The sequence below is a fragment of the Silurus aristotelis genome, assembly GCF_946808225.1.
Source record: "Silurus aristotelis genome assembly, chromosome: 24".
Lineage (NCBI taxonomy): Eukaryota > Metazoa > Chordata > Actinopteri > Siluriformes > Siluridae > Silurus > Silurus aristotelis.
The window spans coordinates 18,808,308-18,828,538 of NC_139597.1; the positions used below are offsets into that span (position 1 = coordinate 18,808,308).

At 43.3% G+C, this 20,231-nt stretch overlaps 2 protein-coding genes across 14 annotated transcripts in view; one reads left to right on the forward strand and one right to left on the reverse strand.

Moving 5' to 3' along the window:
- tbk1 (TANK-binding kinase 1) overlaps positions 1-11,545 on the reverse strand; it is an 18,616-nt gene extending 7,071 nt beyond the window's left edge. The window contains exons 1-8 of the mRNA XM_083527799.1: positions 11,433-11,545; positions 4,485-4,592; positions 3,804-3,944; positions 2,477-2,606; positions 1,245-1,426; positions 571-731; positions 298-408; positions 28-207 (exon numbers count right to left, since the gene is read on the reverse strand). Coding sequence (XP_083383925.1) covers positions 28-207; positions 298-408; positions 571-731; positions 1,245-1,426; positions 2,477-2,606; positions 3,804-3,944; positions 4,485-4,571 — 992 coding nt within the window. The 5' untranslated portion in view covers positions 4,572-4,592; positions 11,433-11,545. The remainder of the gene's footprint in view (positions 1-27; positions 208-297; positions 409-570; positions 732-1,244; positions 1,427-2,476; positions 2,607-3,803; positions 3,945-4,484; positions 4,593-11,432) is intronic.
- Positions 11,546-14,380: 2,835 nt separating this feature from the next.
- Positions 14,381-20,231, forward strand: part of eps8a (EGFR pathway substrate 8a, signaling adaptor) — a 40,678-nt gene continuing 34,827 nt past the window's right edge. For 6 of the 13 annotated variants that reach the window (XR_014531269.1, XR_014531270.1, XR_014531271.1 and 3 more), the window contains exon 1: positions 14,381-14,607. The gene's annotated coding sequence lies outside the window, so the exon portion shown is untranslated. The remainder of the gene's footprint in view (positions 14,608-20,231) is intronic. The other 7 variants (XR_014531273.1, XR_014531274.1, XR_014531275.1 and 4 more) reach the window with 4 other exon arrangements.

Genomic DNA, 20,231 nt, shown 5'->3' on the forward strand with positions numbered 1-20,231 from the left:
TCAACAGGGGACTTATCGTTCACTCACGTGTTGTACGTGTGGATGTAGATGTGGTGCAGCGTGGCCTGCTGCAGGCTAAAGACGTAAACCACAATGCGGTGCAGGATGTCGCTGGTCTCGGCGAAGAACTGGTCGAATCCCCAGCACTTCTCCTGGTCCGCCTCTAGGATGTTGGCCAGAACTGGAGTCAGGAGACTCTGGAGGCCTCTGAGTCAATAACAAACCAACCGATTAGCATTTCGCATTTAACGATAAAGCGAAAGCGTCTGAATGCACAGAACGTGAAAGCGTACGTACTTTGAAAGGCTGCAGGACACCGGCATCTCTGTGCTCCACTCGATCTTGCCATTCTCAAACTTCTGCTGTCCCGAGATGGTACCTGAAGGTTTCTCGGTTATGATCTTATACCTGCGTGAAACCGGACACAACATTAATGTTTTTTTACTTTCTAAACCCCCAAACCGAGAAAATCTAATTTGCTGCAATTAGCTCCCCCGCATCGTCACTCAGGACGCGACTAGCCTCTCGCTAATGTAAACAGGACCTTTCTTGCTCAAGTGTGCTTCTTACATAACTTCCTTGTTCCTCCGAGGTCCCTCGAAAGGTCGGAAGGGCAGGCTGCCTGTAGCAGCGTGGTAGAACGTGACCCCGATGCTCCACAGGTCCACCGTGGCGCCGTACTTCTTTTGGTGGTCTTTTCTCAACACGGCTCGCTCATACATGTCTGGATGCTGTTACACACACACAAATATAATTCAATATCTTTCTAGATAACATTTTATACACGTTTTCTAAACAAGCCGGAATGCGCCATTTTCCCAGAATTACGGTCAGAAATCCCAAACACATTGTATACAGACACATTCTACTCACGACCACACTGACCTGTGGACTTATTCCCCATTCATTTTCTATAGAATAAAAAAAAAAACGTGACAGAGGTCACGTGATCTAAAACCAACATAGGCATGTGACATACCAAACCACTCAACAAAGCGGGAAGAGTTGCATTTTGGGTATTACAGTGAAGTCACGTGATGTTAGGGACCCCAAAAATTTTTTTGTGCATACAGGTTAAAGACGTGTACTTCGCTTTGCTACGTGTTTACTGTCAAATTGTAGATATTACTGGTCTAGTGTGAATTATTAATGTTTTTAAAACTAAATTTGGGGCCCGGTGCTAAAGTATAGCTAAAGTTCGCATAGTACACTTTTGGATTTAGTAATCCCCCCCCAGGTCTTACCAGGTACTCCTCCGTCCCATACAACGACACAAACTGCTCGTCGTCTTCCAGCTCTCTTGCTGCTCCGAAATCTGTGAGTTTGTATACGGAGCGTCCATCTTCCCCAATGACCCGCATGATGTTCCCTGGCTTGATGTCCCGGTGGACTATTCCGTACTCCCTCAAGTGGTTCATTCCAGCCACTGCAAACATCAGAACAGCATTACATTGTCTGCACAATCTCTTCCAAAAGTATTAGAACGGCGAGGTTCTCGCAATCGTTCATTTTTTTCTAAACATGGAAGACGTTTGGGTTCACATCCAGATGTGTCCTGTATGATTGACTGATTGATTAGCAAAAACTTCTGGATGTCTGCTCTTGGACTGAGCTCTGAGTTTCATCTGCGAAGAACGCATTTGTTGGTTGAAATAAAAAATAAATTAAAAAAGGATGAACCAATATAAAGACCAGGGAGCTACCTATGGGAGAAAAACATGGTGTAATGAAGCTGAGAAGTGAGGAAATGGAAAAGGATCTGCTCATGAGCCAAAACACAGTGTCAACACAACATTTTTGAAGGGGATCTCAACGGTCTCCAATTCGAAGTCTTTAAACAAAGAAAATAAATCCGCGTTTTCACTGTCTTCAAATACACAATATGGACTAATGTTTGTAGATACCTCATCATAAGATTGGTGCTTTTTCAACATTCCACATTCAGTGCCCATTGGCTCTTATAGTAACCTCCCCTCTTCTGGGAAGATGTTCCAAAAGATTCTTGTGGAGATGTGTGTTCATTTAGCCATTAGAGCATGTTTAGCTTTAGAGCAGGCCAATCAAGATTGTCCAATTCATCCCATATCTTCATGGCTTTGTGCAGGAACGGGTTTCGGGTCTTGTAGTTCACATGGGGGAAAAATTTCATGCATTCAAAGACGTCCTATACAATTGTGTACCTTCAACTTTGTGGGAATAGTTCAGAAAAGGGAACAGTCGGGTGTCCCAATAGCTTTGGCCATAGGAACTTCCAAGGAGCAAAGTGGTTCCATTCCAGATACAAAGATCTCCATTGTGAAGAATTTCAATGACACTGACCCTGACACTGGAGTCTCCTTTCATACACGCTAGATCTTCACCTTGTGATATGATTAGGCTTTATCGTGAGACCTTTACACCAGGGACACGTTCTAGAATCTAATAGCCGATCAGAACCAAGAATCCACCTGAAAAAAGGATAATACGGCGCACTTACCGACATCCTGGAGAACGATGAGGAACTCGTCTTCAGGGAGGCCGTAAGCATTCGACGGTTCCTCCAGGACCGTGTAGAGACTTCCATACGGACAGTATTCCATTACCAAGACCTTGTGGCGTGTGTTCGACTGGAGGAAAAGAGACAAAACCATCATCAGATGCTGCCTGATCTGCTTCGTTGGCCATGTTGATTATTTTGAATTAATATTCAGGGAAAAAAAATCATAAATATTGTGTTTAATTCTTCATCAGGGAAGAGCTGATGATCTCCGCTGCATGACGTGGCTAAATACACTGAAACTTGCTCAGCTGGTTCGATGTGTGAGGCTTATGCTGATGCCCTGGCTTTCATTCGAGGAGTAATTTCAACATATGCTCGCAGGCCAAAAGTATTCGGACGACCCGACTCTTCCCTACGCCGTATGCGGTTCCTCTAAATCGCTTCTTGCAACAACTGTGTAGGACGTCTCTGGATGCGGTGGCATGAAATTTTCCCTTCACCTCGACTGGGACGCTCCTGTGCGCAAATCCAGCTCCATGAAGATATCCTTCACATGAGATGGAGTGAAAGAACTTTTTTGAATTTTCTTAAACAAAAACCAAAAAAAAATTTGTCTAAATAAATAATTTTATTTATATAAAAAAAATATATATATATATATTTTTAATTTGATTTCATTGTTAGAATCATTTTGTTGCACAATACTTTACACACAGCACAAGGAGGTTGTATGTAATATTGAAGTAATTTACGTGGAAAAACTCCAAGATGGACTTTTTTTTTTGACGTGCAGAAAATCGAGAAATCAATCCAGCGCGTGGGCGTGGCCTCAGGAGCCCTGCGAGCATGTGATTCAACTAAAATTGCATTAAATCGGGTTTATCCTGCAAGAATGTATTTTTTGAAAACTACATTTAACTTCCTGTTATAGGCTCACCTGCCTTTTTGTAAATTCCCAGTTTACTCCCATGGAAAGTTCCAGCCTTGAAAATTCCCGGATTTTGCAACCCTAAACATCTACCCAGACTGGAGGTTTAATACAACAGGAAATGGAGACTAAATGTGGAATGTGACGTTCAAAAAGAAGCACATTTTAGGTGTCCACAAACTTTTGACCATATTGTGTGTATGCTGAATCTAGAACATTCATTGTTGATATGCAAAGGTTTCCATAGCAACCGTTTCCAGGATCTCATTAGGTCATGTGTTCTTGGATGTAAAGATAAAAGGATAAAAAAAATAAATCAAATGTAATAAGAGATAATTGTGCATTAAAGCCCCTCCCCTGAAGCGTATAACCACGCCCCCTGAGAACCAGCCCCACCTCCTCCTCCACAGCGAAGAGCTTGACTATGTTCTTGTGGTTGAGTTTCTTCAGCACCTCGAACTCCCTCATCTGGACGTCCAGAGGCCGCAGAAAGCTGAGGTTGTTAAAGACCTTGACGGCGTAGAGGTCACCTGTTTTCTGAGGGACGACAGAGAGAGGAGATGATGGAGATGTTGAGGTTCGGCTCCTGGTGCCCTTTTTCTTTATAGGATTTATACATAAAAGACCTCGAAAGGAATTTATTGTAATTGAACCCAAATCTTAACACCGATTTTCTTTTTTTGTGGGTCTGTGGTGTACATTTAACAATTCAATGTCAGTAAACACAACACACAAACAACACACAACAATACAAACTCTTACACACAACAACACAAAACAATACACAAATCACACAAACAACAAACATTTACAAACAAAACACACACACAACAACAACACAAAACAATACACACTCACAGATCACTCACAACAATACACACTCACAACAATACACACTTAAAGACCACAGAACATACACTCACAAACAACACACACACACACAACAATACACACTCACAAACCACACTCTTACACAACAATATACACTTAGACAATACACACACACACACTCACAAATAACACACACTCACTGACAACACATACAACAATACACACAAACAACACACACACACACACCTTGTGTCTGCCGCGGTACACGTTAGCCGTGGCCCCCTGACCCAGCAGGTCTGAGATCAGCCACAGGTAGTTGGTCGTACTCTGCATGATCTTCTTCTTCAGAGGAACCTGAAACAGGGGAGATGAACACAGAGGGTCCACACAAACATTAATACAATAATACACACTCACACGCATACACACAGGACACATTTACACACACACACACAACCATACACACTCACACACTAATACACACGACCATACACACTAATACACACGACCATACACACAAACATTAATACAATAATACACACTCACACGCATACACACAGGACACACTCACACACAAATACACACAACCATACGCACTCACACACAACCATACACACTCACACACTAATACACACGACCATACACACTAATACACACGACCATACACACAAACATTAATACAATAATACACACTCGCACGCATAAACACAGGACACACTCACACACAAATACACACAACCATACACACTCACACGCATACACACAGGACACACTCACAACCATACACACTCACACACTAATACACACACACACACACACTAATACACACAGTCATACACACTCACATACTAATACACACGACCATACACACAAACATTAATACAATAATACACACTCACACGCATACACACAGGACACACTCACACACACATACACACAACCATACACACTCACACGCATACACACAGGACACACTCACACACACACAACCATACACACTCACACACTAATACACACAACCATACACACACACACTAATACACACAGCCATACACACTCACACGCATACACACAGGACACACTCACACACACAACCATACACACACACACTAATACACACAGCCATACACACTCACACACTAATACACACAGCCATACACACTCACACACTAATACACACAGTCATACACACTAATACACACAGCCATACACACTAATACACACGACCATACACACTCACAAACTAATACACACGACCATACACACTAATACACACAGCCATACACACTCACACTAATACACACAGTCATACACACTAATACACACAACCATACACACTCACACACTAATACAGTCATACACACTCACACACTAATACATACAGTCATACACACTCGCACACTAATACACACAACCATACACACTCCCACAGTAATACACACAGTCATACACACTAATACACACAGTCATACACACTACCATACACACTCGCACACTAATACACACAACCATACACACTCGCACAGTAATACACACAGTCATACACACTAATACACACAGTCATACACACTAATACACACAACCATACACACTAATACACAGTCATACACACTCGCACACTAATACACACAGTCATACACACTAATACACACAGTCATACACACTAATACACACAGTCATACACACTCGCACACTAATACACACAGTCATACACACTCGCACACTAATACACACAGTCATACACACTCGCACACTAATACACACAGTCATACACACTCGCACACTAATACACACAGTCATACACACTCGCACACTAATACACACAGTCATACACACTCGCACACTAATACACACAGTCATACACACTAATACACACAGTCATACACACTAATACACACAGTCATACACACTAATACACACAGTCATACACACTCGCACACTAATACACACAACCATACACACTCGCACACTAATACACACAGTCATACACACTCGCACACTAATACACACAGTCATACACACTCGCACACTAATACACACAGTCATACACACTCGCACACTAATACACACAGTCATACACACTCGCACAGTAATACACACAGTCATACACACTAATACACACAGTCATACACACTACCATACACACTCGCACACTAATACACACAAACATACACACTCGCTCAGTAATACACACAGTCATACACACTAATACACACAGTCATACACACTAATACACACAACCATACACACTCACACACTAATACACAACCATACACACTAATACACAGTCATACACACTCGCACACTAATACACACAGTCATACACACTCGCACACTAATACACACAGTCATACACACTAATACACACAGTCATACACACTAATACACACAGTCATACACACTAATACACACCACCATACACACTCGCACACTAATACACACAGTCATACACACTCGCACACTAATACACACAGTCATACACACTCGCACACTAATACACACAGTCATACACACTCGCACACTAATACACACAGTCATACACACTAATACACACAGTCATACACACACTCACACACTAATACACACAACCATACACACTCACACACTAATACACACAACCATACACACAGTCATACACACTCGCACACTAATACACACAGTCATACACACTCGCACACTAATACACACAGTCATACACACTCGCACACTAATACACACAGTCATACACACTCGCACACTAATACACACAGTCATACACACTCGCACACTAATACACACAGTCATACACACTCGCACACTAATACACACAGTCATACACACTCGCACACTAATACACACAGTCATACACACTCGCACACTAATACACACAACCATACACAGTCATACACACTCGCACACTAATACACACAACCATACACACAGTCATACACACTCGCACACTAATACACACAACCATACACACAGTCATACACACTCGCACACTAATACACACAGTCATACACACTCGCACACTAATACACACAGCCATACACACTAATACACACAGCCATACACACTAATACACACGACCATACACACTAATACACACAACCATACACACTCACACACTAATACAGTCATACACACTCACACACTAATACATACAGTCATACACACTCGCACACTAATACACACAACCATACACACTTGCACAGTAATACACACAACTATACACACTCCCACAGTAATACACACAGTCATACACACTAATACACACAGTCATACACACTACTACACACAACCATACACACTCGCACAGTAATACACACAGTCATACACACTAATACACACTAATACACACAACCATACACACTAATACACAGTCATACACACTCGCACACTAATACACACAGTCATACACACTAATACACACAACCATACACACTAATACACACAACCATACACACTAATACACACAACCATACACACTCACACACTAATACACACCACCATACACACTAATACACACCACCATACACACTCGCACACTAATACACACAGTCATACACACTAATACACACAGTCATACACACTAATACACACAGTCATTCACACTCACACACTAATACACACAGTCATACACACTCGCACACTAATACACACAACCATACACACAGTCATACACACTCGCACACTAATACACACAGTCATACACACTCGCACACTAATACACACAGTCATACACACTCGCACACTAATACACACAGTCATACACACTCGCACACTAATACACACAGTCATACACACTCGCACACTAATACACACAGTCATACACACTCGCACACTAATACACACAGTCATACACACTCGCACACTAATACACACAGTCATACACACTCGCACACTAATACACACAGTCATACACACTCGCACACTAATACACACAGTCATACACACTCGCACACTAATACACACAGTCATACACACTCGCACACTAATACACACAGTCATACACACTCGCACACTAATACACACAGTCAATCACACTCGCACACTAATACACAGCCATACACACACGCACACTAATACACACAACCATACACACTCACATACTAATACACACAGTAATACTAATACACACACAAATACATACAATACACACAGTAATACTAATACACACACAAATACATACAATACACACACACACTAATACACAGAATACACACAATCATACACACACACACAATGCATACAACTATACACAACCATACACACATTTACACACTAATACACACAACTATACACACGCACACTAATACACACAACCATACACACTCACATACTAATACACACAGTAATACTAATACACACACAAATACATACAATACACACAGTAACACTAATACACACACAAATACATACAATACACACACACACACTAATACACAGAATACACACAATCATACACACACACACACAATGCATACAACTATACACAACCATACACACATTTACACACTAATACACACAACTATACACGCTCACACTAATGAACACAACCATACACACTAATAATATACACAATACACACAATATACACTAACCAATATACACAATACACACACACACACACTTATACACGCAAGCATATACACAAATAAACACAACCGTACACACTCATACATACAGCAATACACACTCACACACAATCATACACACACACACACACACACACCAATACAAATAATACACACACAACCCCCCCCCACACACACACAGAATACAGACAACCATACACACACACACACATGCATACATTGCATACAACTACACACAACCATACACACTCACACACAAATGCACACAACCATACACTCATACACACAATAAACACAATCATACACACTCACACACATACACGCAACCATAGACACAAATAAACACAACCATAAACACTCATACATACAGCCATACACACTCACACACTTATACACACAATCATACACACACACACAACCATACAATGCACACAACTATACACAATCATTCACACTCACAAACTAATACACACAGCCATACACACTCACACACTAATACACACAGCCATACACACACACACTAATACACACAGTCATACACACTAATACACACGGCCATACACACTAATACACACGACCATACACACGGCCATACACACTAATACACACGACCATACACACTCACACACTAATACACACGACCATACACACTAATACACACAGCCATACACACTCACACTAATACATACAGTCATACACACTAATACACACAACCATACACACTCACACACTAATACAGTCATACACACTCACACACTAATACATACAGTCATACACACTCGCACACTAATACACACAACCATACACACTCGCACACTAATACACACGACCATACACACTAATACACACGACCATACACACAAACATTATTACAATAATACACACTCACACGCATACACACAGGACACACTCACACACAAATACACACAACCATACACACTCACACGCATACACACAGGACACACTCACAACCATACACACTCACACACTAATACACACACACACACACACACACACTAATACACACTCACACACTAATACACACGACCATACACACAAACATTAATACAATAATACACACTCACACGCATACACACAGGACACACTCACACACACATACACACAACCATACACACGCACACGCATACACACAGGACACACTCTCACACACACAACCATACACACATTTACACACTAATACACACAACTATACATGCTCACACTAATGAACACAACCATACACACTAATAATATACACAATACACACAATATACACTAACCAATATACACAATACACACACACACTTATACACGCAAGCATATACACAAATAAACACAACCGTACACACTCATACATACAGCAATACACACTCACACACAATCATACACACACACACACACCAATACAAATAATACACACACACACACACCAATACAAATAATACACACACAACCCCCCCCCCACACACACAGAATACAGACAACCATACACACACACACACACACACACACACACACACACACACACATGCATACATTGCATACAACTACACACAACCATACACACTCACACACAAATGCACACAACCATACACTCATACACACAATAAACACAATCATACACACTCACACACATACACGCAACCATAGACACAAATAAACACAACCATAAACACTCATACATACAGCCATACACACTCACACACTTATACACACAATCATACACACACACACAACCATACAATGCACACAACTATACACAACCATTCACACTCACAAACTAATACACACAACCATACACAAAATCATACACACTCACACACACTTATACATACAATGCACACAACTATACAACCATACACACATTCTCAAATCAATGCACACACAATAACACATACACATTCTCACAACAACACACACACAAAACTATACATACTAGCACACACATTTTTACACAATACACACACACGTCAGTAGTAGAGCTTGTCAGAGGAAACTTGAAAGTGGAAGAATGAAAACACTTCCTCGTTGTCTTTATTCAGTACACTCCCTCTGCGCGCGCACACGCACGCACGCGCACGCACGCACACACACACACTGCGGGGGGGAAATTCCCAACTCGACCAACAACACACTTCATTCGGCCATGATACGTGTGATTAATTATTATTATTATTATAATCATCATTATTATTATTGTAAATATAAACATGTCCTGATGGAGAGACACGCGGTCTCGAGCTTTTGATTACATTCTCAAAGCCACGAAAACGAAACCACTGAACAGCACGAGGATTTGCTTTATAATAAAAAATAATAAACATATATTATAATTCATAATCATTCCGTCTGTTCCGAAAGTCGCTTTGAATCAATTACATCAGATTATTTATATACAGTTAAATATCTTTTCTATTTATTTATATATTTTCCCCCAAACCGACTAAAGAATCAGACCCTAATGAACCTCCTGCTTCCATAAACAACCACACACACAACCGAGCGTGTGTTTTTTTTATTAATAACCCCCTGTGTGTGTGTGTGTGTGTGTGTGTGTGTGTGTGTGTGTGTATTATTGTAAGAATTGAATAAAACAGCGCTGTGTTTATTTCCTCACCTCCAGCAGCACGATATCCTCTTCCGTTTTCCTCCGTGTCGTCACGCGGTCACGTGGTAGTAATGGAAAGATCAGATCATTTCAGTAACTCGGTTCTTTAAATCGAACGAGTCATTTATTTCATTTGATCAGCAATAAAAAAGCTAACGTTACATTTTCAATAATCAGATAATAACAATAATCCCCAACACGTGTACGTGCACGTACTTTGACTATAGATCCGATCATCAAAATATGACAATTGGACAAATTATAATGAACAAAATCAGTAAATCACTCTGAGCGACTCCGAGTCGTTCATCTCATGGGTCCTGTAGTCCGAGTCTTTTTGTCACGTGACTCAATAAAACGCTATGTAGTCCATTAGTCCGGAAACAAAATTGAGTGAGTGCGTAGCGTCTTTGGGAGTCACGTGACAAAAAAGACTCGGACTACAGGACTCATGAGATGAACGACTCGGAGTCGACTCAGATTCAAGATGTAAACGACTCAATTCTGTTTATGGTACATAAACCTAGACCAAGATTTTGCATATGTGTAAACACTGTAAACATTTTTCATTTATGTGTTTTTATAGGGACGTTATAGCAGCCATGGGACAGATCAATATAAACGATGAAGTGCGGTGACAATGGAGTGAACATCCGTGAGCGATTGATTCGCAGGATCAGGAAAAAACGTGGCTCTAGATACAAGAAAACTCGGCATTGTCACGTTATACGAGAAATAACATAATTTTCACTGATGAAACAACGGTGTCTCTGGATCGCTTTGCCACGATGTCTTTTCGTAAAGCGGGAAGACACGTGTACAAACCCAAGAAAAATCCCGTCAATGTTCATGTTTGGGGAGCAGTTTCCAGGCTCGGGCCAGGACCGCTCGCCATCTGTGAAGGGATAATGGAGAGGTCTTTCTTCTGAGTTCATCACTGTTTTTTTCCAGGACAACGACCCAAAGCACACCGCTTCAGAAAAACTGATTGCTGCAGCAGGAATAAACTGGGTGAAGACTCCAGGAGAATCTTCTGACATGATGGTGTGGCATGCTCTCAAGGACTACATTCAAAAAGTAGCAAAACCAATTCCGAAGGCAGATTAAATTGCTTGGTTCTGGTTCTCGGAACTTACAGAAGCCACGTGCAACAAATACACAAATAGGTTGTTTAAAGTTCTTGTATGATCACTTTCGAAAAAGAAAAGCTTTGTCATGACCGTTTCGTATTTGTGTTTTCATTGTACTAAACTGAATCTTTATTCATTTTATTTTTATGTTTTGCTCAGTTTCTGCTCTGCCATAAAGGGTTTGCTTGTTGTTGGGTTTTTTTTCAAATGGAAAAATGTTATAAACCCCATTTTTAAAAGATCGATACATATAAAATATGCTTTACTATATAGAAAATAATAATTTACTTAGTAGTTTTGGAAGATTCGGCATAACGACAAAAAAGGCGACTTTTACTGAAGTGTGTGTTGTAATGATGGGTCTCAAAACTCCCAGTGAAACCGGTTTGTAAAGTTTCTCTTCACATCAAGTCCTGAATGAAAGGTGAGAAGAGATCGACTCAAACACCTGAGAAAACTGCCCCCTTTTAATCCTCTTTACAAACATACTGTAGCCGAACTGTTTATGTTTAACCCCATAACCACCCACTCTAACCACACCCACCTCTATAACCACCCACCTCCATAACCACCCACTCTAACCCTACCCACCTTTATAACCACCCACTCTAACCCCACCCACATCCATAACCACCCACTCTAACCCCACCCACCTTTATAACCACCCACTCTAACCCCACCCACCTTCATAACCACCCACTCTAACCCCACCCACCCCCATAACCACCCACTCTAACCACACCCACCTTTATAACCACCCACTCTAACCCCACCCACCTTCATAACCACCCACTCTAACCCAACCCACCTTCATAATCACCCACTCTAACCACACCCATCTTCATAACCACCCACTCTAACCCCACCTACCTCCATAACCACCCACACTAACCCCACCCACCTTTATAACCACCCACTCTAACCCCACCCACCTTCATAACCACCCACTCTTACCACACCCACCTCTATAACACCCACTCTGACCACACTCACCTCCATAACCACCCACTCTAACCCCACCCACCTCTATAACCACCCACTCTAACCACACCCACCTCCATAACCAACCACTCTAACCCCACCCACCTTCATAACCACCCACTTTAACCCCACCCACCTTCATAACCACCCACTCTAACCACACCCACCTTCATAACCACCCACTCTAAACCCAACCACCTCCATAACCACCCACTCTAACCCCACCTACCTCCATAACCACCCGCTATAATACAACTTACCGCCATAACCACCCATTTTTACCCCACCTACCTCCATAACTATGCACCTACTCTAACCTTACCTATCACCATAACCACCCGCCCATTTTAACCCCACCCACCTCTATAACCACCCACTCTAACCACACCCACCTCTAAAACCACCCACTCTAACCCCACCTACCTCCATAACCACCCACTTACCTACCTCCATAACCACCCACTCTAACCCCACCTACCTCCATAACCACCCACTAACCCACCTACCTCCATAACCACCCACTCTAACCCCAACTACCTCCATAACCACCCACTCCATCCCCACCTACCACCATAACCACCCACTTTAACACCACTTACCGCCATAACCACCCACTTTAACACCACGTCCCACCATAACCACCCACTATAACGCAACTTACCGCCATAACTACGCACCTACTCTAACCTCACCTATCACCATAACCATTTTAACCTCACCTACCCCGAGAGCAGAGAGAACCCCAGATTGTGCACTTTACAACAGTCATTTGGAGCACAGCCAAATGACTATGTAGATATTCAGAAAGACCGGTAGAGGGCGCTACTATTGCCGCTCCTGTAGCAAAGTGAGGGCGGAGAGAAGGGGAGAGAGAGAGAGAGAGAGAGAGAGAGAGAGAGAGAGACACACACGGACCAGGGTCACACACTCATTTTCGCTCTATAATTCTCTGTTGAGACCCCCAGTGCGCGTGCTCGGACCGCGTCATGGTGAGTGTGTGTTGAGTATGAACTAACAGTGTGTGAGCGATGCGGCGCGCGTGACGAGTCTGGGGCAAATAACAACTCTCTGGGGTAAGTACAGGCTTTATTTTAGTATTTATCAGTGTGTTATTTGGATTACACTGTTGCATAATTTATTTTTAATATAGTGAACAGTTTATGATAATAAATAGGAGAAAACCAAACACACACACACACACACACACACACCTGTCTCGGGTTGCCATAGCATTAGGCAGCTCAGGCGCATTTCAGGCGCAGCTGCGGAATTACGGACCCCACTGTCACGGAGCGGTTTACACAAGGTTGCCAGATTTCACCCACAAACCCCATATATATTGCACGCCACTGTGAGGATAAACGGGTATAAATGTGTGTCCGAATGATTATCTATAATCAATCTGGCAACCTGGACAGGTAGATGTACACGGATTCTGCATTGTCGGTGTGTTTGAGCTGGTCATTGTTTTGTAATTGTGTGTGTGTGTGTGTGTGTTTTTCTTTGGTTCTTCGGATTCAGCTTGTGGTTTATACAAGAGGGGCGTCTTTCTGATGTTGCCAGATCATTTAATAAAATAAAAAAAACCTATTTGTTTAATAACCTTAAAAATCTGTATTTCCTGAACGCCCTGGTTTTTAGCAAAAGTGCTCTAAATCTTTGAGAAAACCTGTTGAGAAAATGGACATCCAGGTGTGAATGTGTGTGTGTGTGTGTGTGTGTGTGTGTGTGTGTGTGTGTGTGTGTGTGTGTTCGGACACCTGTCAATCACTGTCCTGTCTCCTTCTGTCCCTAAACAGTGTATGAGATCAGTGTGTCCCAATAGAAGGTTTATAATGCACACTTATATAACACTAATATGTCCCAAAATGGTTTTATGTCAGACATTTGTAATGAAATGTGGATAATAAATAACTCATTGTTAATATAGTGTAAATAATACAGGCAATAATAAACAAATGAAAAAAAAAAAGCTTCATGAACGGAGTGAGAACTGAAAAAGTCAAGTTTATTTCTATTGCGCTTTTCACAACAGACAATTGTCTCAAAGCAGCTTTACAGAAATCAACAGTGAAGGTGAATGGTGTGTGTTTATCCCTGATGAGCAGCCGTGGCAACTGTGGCAAGGAAAAAACTCCCGTAGATGTTATGAGGAAGAAACCTTGAGAGGAACCAGACTCAAAAGGGTTAGGTTTAGGGTTAACCTCATTTGGGTGACATCAAGAGTTTGATAATAAATCTTTCAACAATACAGAACACTGGAGAGAGAGAACTAACATGAGCACTGGAGTATAAGATTATAAGTGAAAAAAACATGACTGGGATTATTAACGTCAAGGAAATACACAGTGGAATTAATTCCAAGTTTACTGAGTGTGTGTCACTTCATTTCCTCTTTCCAGACGAAGGAGGGCTGAGTGACTTTAGATCATGAAGTATTAAATTTTAATTTACTCTAAAACAGATAAAAAAGTTCCGTTATATCTGTGCAGAATGACTCACCACTCAACACCAGTGAAAAACACTTCCCTTTTCCATTTTCTTTTTTTTTGTTTGTTTAGCAAGTGACCCCCCCCCCCTCTAACCATGCTTTCCAACATCAACACCCCCCTCACCCACTCTATCCCTGCTTTCCAACATCAACACCCCCTTCACCCACTCTATCCCTGCTTTCCACCATCAACACCCCCCTCACCCACTCTATCCCTGCTTTCCAACATCAACACCCCCTTCACCCACTCTATCCCTGCTTTCCAACATCAACACCCCCTTCACCCACTCTATCCCTGCTTTCCACCATCAACACCCCCCTCACCCACTCTATCCCTGCTTTCCACCATCAACACCCCCCTCACCCACTCTATCCCTGCTTTCCAACATCAACACCCCCTTCACCCACTCTATCCCTGCTTTCCACCATCAACACCCCCTTCACCCACTCTATCCCTGCTTTCCAACATCAACACCCCCTTCACCCACTCTATCCCTGCTTTCCAACATCAACACCCCCCTCACCCACTCTATCCCTGCTTTCCACCATCAACACCCCCTTCACCCACTCTATCCCTGCTTTCCAACATCAACACCCCCCTCACCCACTCTATCCCTGCTTTCCACCATCAACACCCCCTTCACCCACTCTATCCCTGCTTTCCACCATCAACACCCCCTTCACCCACTCTATCCCTGCTTTCCACCATCAACACCCCCTTCACCCACTCTAACCCTGCTTTCCACCATCAACACCCCCTTCACCCACTCTATCCATGCTTTCCACCATCAACACCCCCCTCACCCACTCTATCCCTGCTTTCCACCATCAACACCCCCCTCACCCACTCTATCCATGCTTTCCACCATCAACACCCCCTTCACCCACTCTAACCCTGCTTTCCACCATCAACACCCCCCTCACCCACTCTATCCATGCTTTCCACCATCAACACCCCCTTCACCCACTCTAACCATGCTTTCCAACATCAACACCCCCCTCACCCACTCTATCCCTGCTTTCCACCATCAACACCCCCTTCACCCACTCTAACCATGCTTTCCAACATCAACACCCCCCTCACCCACTCTATCCCTGCTTTCCACCATCAACACCCCCTTCACCCACTCTATCCCTGCTTTCCACCATCAACACCCCCTTCACCCACTCTATCCCTGCTTTCCACCGTCAACACCCCCCTCACCCACTCTATCCCTGCTTTCCACCATCAACACCCCCTTCACCCACTCTAACCCTGCTTTCCACCATCAACACCCCCCTCACTCACTCTAACCCTGCTTTCCACCATCAACACCCCCCTCACTCACTCTAACCCTGCTTTCCACCATCAACACCCCCCTCACCCACTCTATCCCTGCTTTCCACCATCAACACCCCCCTCACCCACTCTATCCCTGCTTTCCACCATCAACACCCCCCTCACCCACTCTATCCCTGCTTTCCACCATCAACACCCCCCTTCACCCACTCTATCCCTGCTTTCCACCATCAACACCCCCTTCACCCACTCTAACCCTGCTTTCCACCATCAACACCCCCCTCACCCACTCTATCCCTGCTTTCCACCATCAACACCCCCTTCACCCACTCTATCCCTGCTTTCCACCATCAACACCCCCCTCACCCACTCTATCCCTGCTTTCCACCATCAACACCCCCCTCACCCACTCTATCCCTGCTTTCCACCATCAACACCCCCCTCACCCACTCTATCCCTGCTTTCCACCATCAACACCCCCCTCACCCACTCTAACCCTGCTTTCCACCATCAACACCCCCCCTCACCCACTCTAACCCTGCTTTCCACCATCAACACCCCTCACCCACTCTATCCCTGCTTTCCACCATCAACACCCCCCTCACCCACTCTAACCCTGCTTTCCACCATCAACACCCCCCTCACCCACTCTATCCCTGCTTTCCACCATCAACACCCCCCTTACTCTATCCCTGCTTTCCACTATGAACACCCCCCCAACCCTGCTTTCCACCATCAACACCCCCCCCACTCTATCCCTGCTTTCCACCAACACCCCCCCACTCTAACCCTTCTTTCCACCATCAACCCCCCCCCCACTCTATCCCTGCTTTCCACCATCAACACCCCCCCCACTCTAACCCTTCTTTCCACCATCAACACCCCCCCCACTCTATCCCTGCTTTCCACCATCAACACCCCCCCAACCCTGCTTTCCACCATCAACAACCCCCCCCCACTCTATCCCTGCTTTACACCAACACCCCCCCCCTCTATCCCTACTTTCCACCATCAACACCCCCCCCGCTCTATCCCTGCTTTCCACCATCAAACCCCCCCCCCACTCTAACCCTGTTTTCCACCATCAACACCCCCCCCCCTAACCCTGTTTACCACCATAAACACCCACTTAACTACTCCAACTTCGCCCATCACAATAAACACCCACTGCTATATACACCCATTAACTGTAACTCCGCCTACCACCATACACACCCACTAACTGTAACTCCGCCTACTACCATACACACCCATTAACCGTAACTCCGCCTACCACCATGCACACCCACTAACTGTAACTCCGCCTACTGCTATATACACCCGGTAACTGTAACTCCATCCACCACCATAAACATCTCCAGATCTTCTCTGGAGGAATCTTTACTCCTTCTCTTCCTCTTCATTATCATGACTCTATTGTGTGTTCATGACCGTGTTTAAAAATGCATGAAGAAGATCAGTAACTGCTGATTATTATGTAATCGCATGTGAGCACTAAACGCTTACGGGTTGTTAATAAGTGTGCAGGACGATCTCTCAGGTGTACGCTGGGTAATTGGTGGCGTGTGGGAGAAGGTCACAGGATTAGCAAGGATGTAGATTTCCGTGTGTGTGTGTGTGTGTGTGTGTGTGTAGCATTTTAACCTTCAGCATGTTTTCTTATTAACTGTATATCCTTTATATATTATATTGGCAAAAGTATTGGGACACCCGACTTTTCCATATGCCATACGTGGTTCTTCTCCTAATTCTCGATTGAATCTCCACATACAGTAAGGACGGCTGATCTCGGATCAGTATCTGCTCATACCTCCTACGTTGCTCCCAAAACCTAAACCTCAAGAACAGAGCTGCATCCCAGTTCGGCTCATCTGGGAATTTTAGTTTTAGTTTGGCTGATGGGCCGATGTTCTGAAAATGTTCTAGTTTGTTTCCAGATTTAGGGAGGCCAGTGCTGAGACTCAAAGATAAAGATTACAGTGATGCTTAACTACTAGTGATAACTTAAACACTAGAGGACTGTCTGACCTTTGTGTGACCTTCAACCTGTCTCATAGGACAGTAATGTTTTTTTGTGTTTTTTTTTATTTTTATTTTTTTAACCAATGAATTAACTGTTGGTACACAAGAGCACCAGGCTGAAGGACTACCTAAGGGACTGTTTTTGTGTGTGTGTGTGTGAGTTCTGAGAAACAGCAGCTCTAATCCACGCTTTACCCACAGAGCAGATGGTGCTTTTGAGAGAGAGAGAGTTCCTTGTTTCTCCAGACAGTCATGGAGCCTGTCTGCTGAAAATCACGAGGTCGAGATCTTTAATAAGTGAATCGGATTATCCAATCTTGTTTACTCTGATTATTATTATTTCTACAACCAGACGTTCTAACCAAGACGCTAATAAAAACACAGATCGGCGAATCTTGAAAGATCCGATTTAACGATTTAAACTCTTTCTTTACACCGAAAATCCAGTTTCTGCTTCGTTTTTGACTTTAGTTGTGTATGTGATCGTGTGTTAGTCCAGTAAAGTATCTCAAACCCCCTCTAAAGTCATAATATCTTGCAGGAATCCTAAAAACGTGGTCTGAACTTCCTGTTCCTGGAGTGTTGGATGCGGTTCTTCCTCAAACTGTTCCCACAAACTTGTAGGCACACAGTCACATTCGTTCCCATGACGATTTCATTACTGAGTTCCTCCACTGCTCCTGTTCCCCACCCATATTCTACGTAGCTCTTCCAGGTAGTATTTACGAGTTGTATTGCGCCCCCCCAAGGCGAGTTTGATCAGATTTCTGGAGCATGCTCCGTTTACTGTTTTGCATCTAAAGATGTCGAGTTCTTTGCGTAGAGAGCGACCTGTTTTTTGTTTTTTTGTTGTTGTTGTTTACCGCTTTCCAACCCACTCGATCGATCAGATGACTGACTGCAAA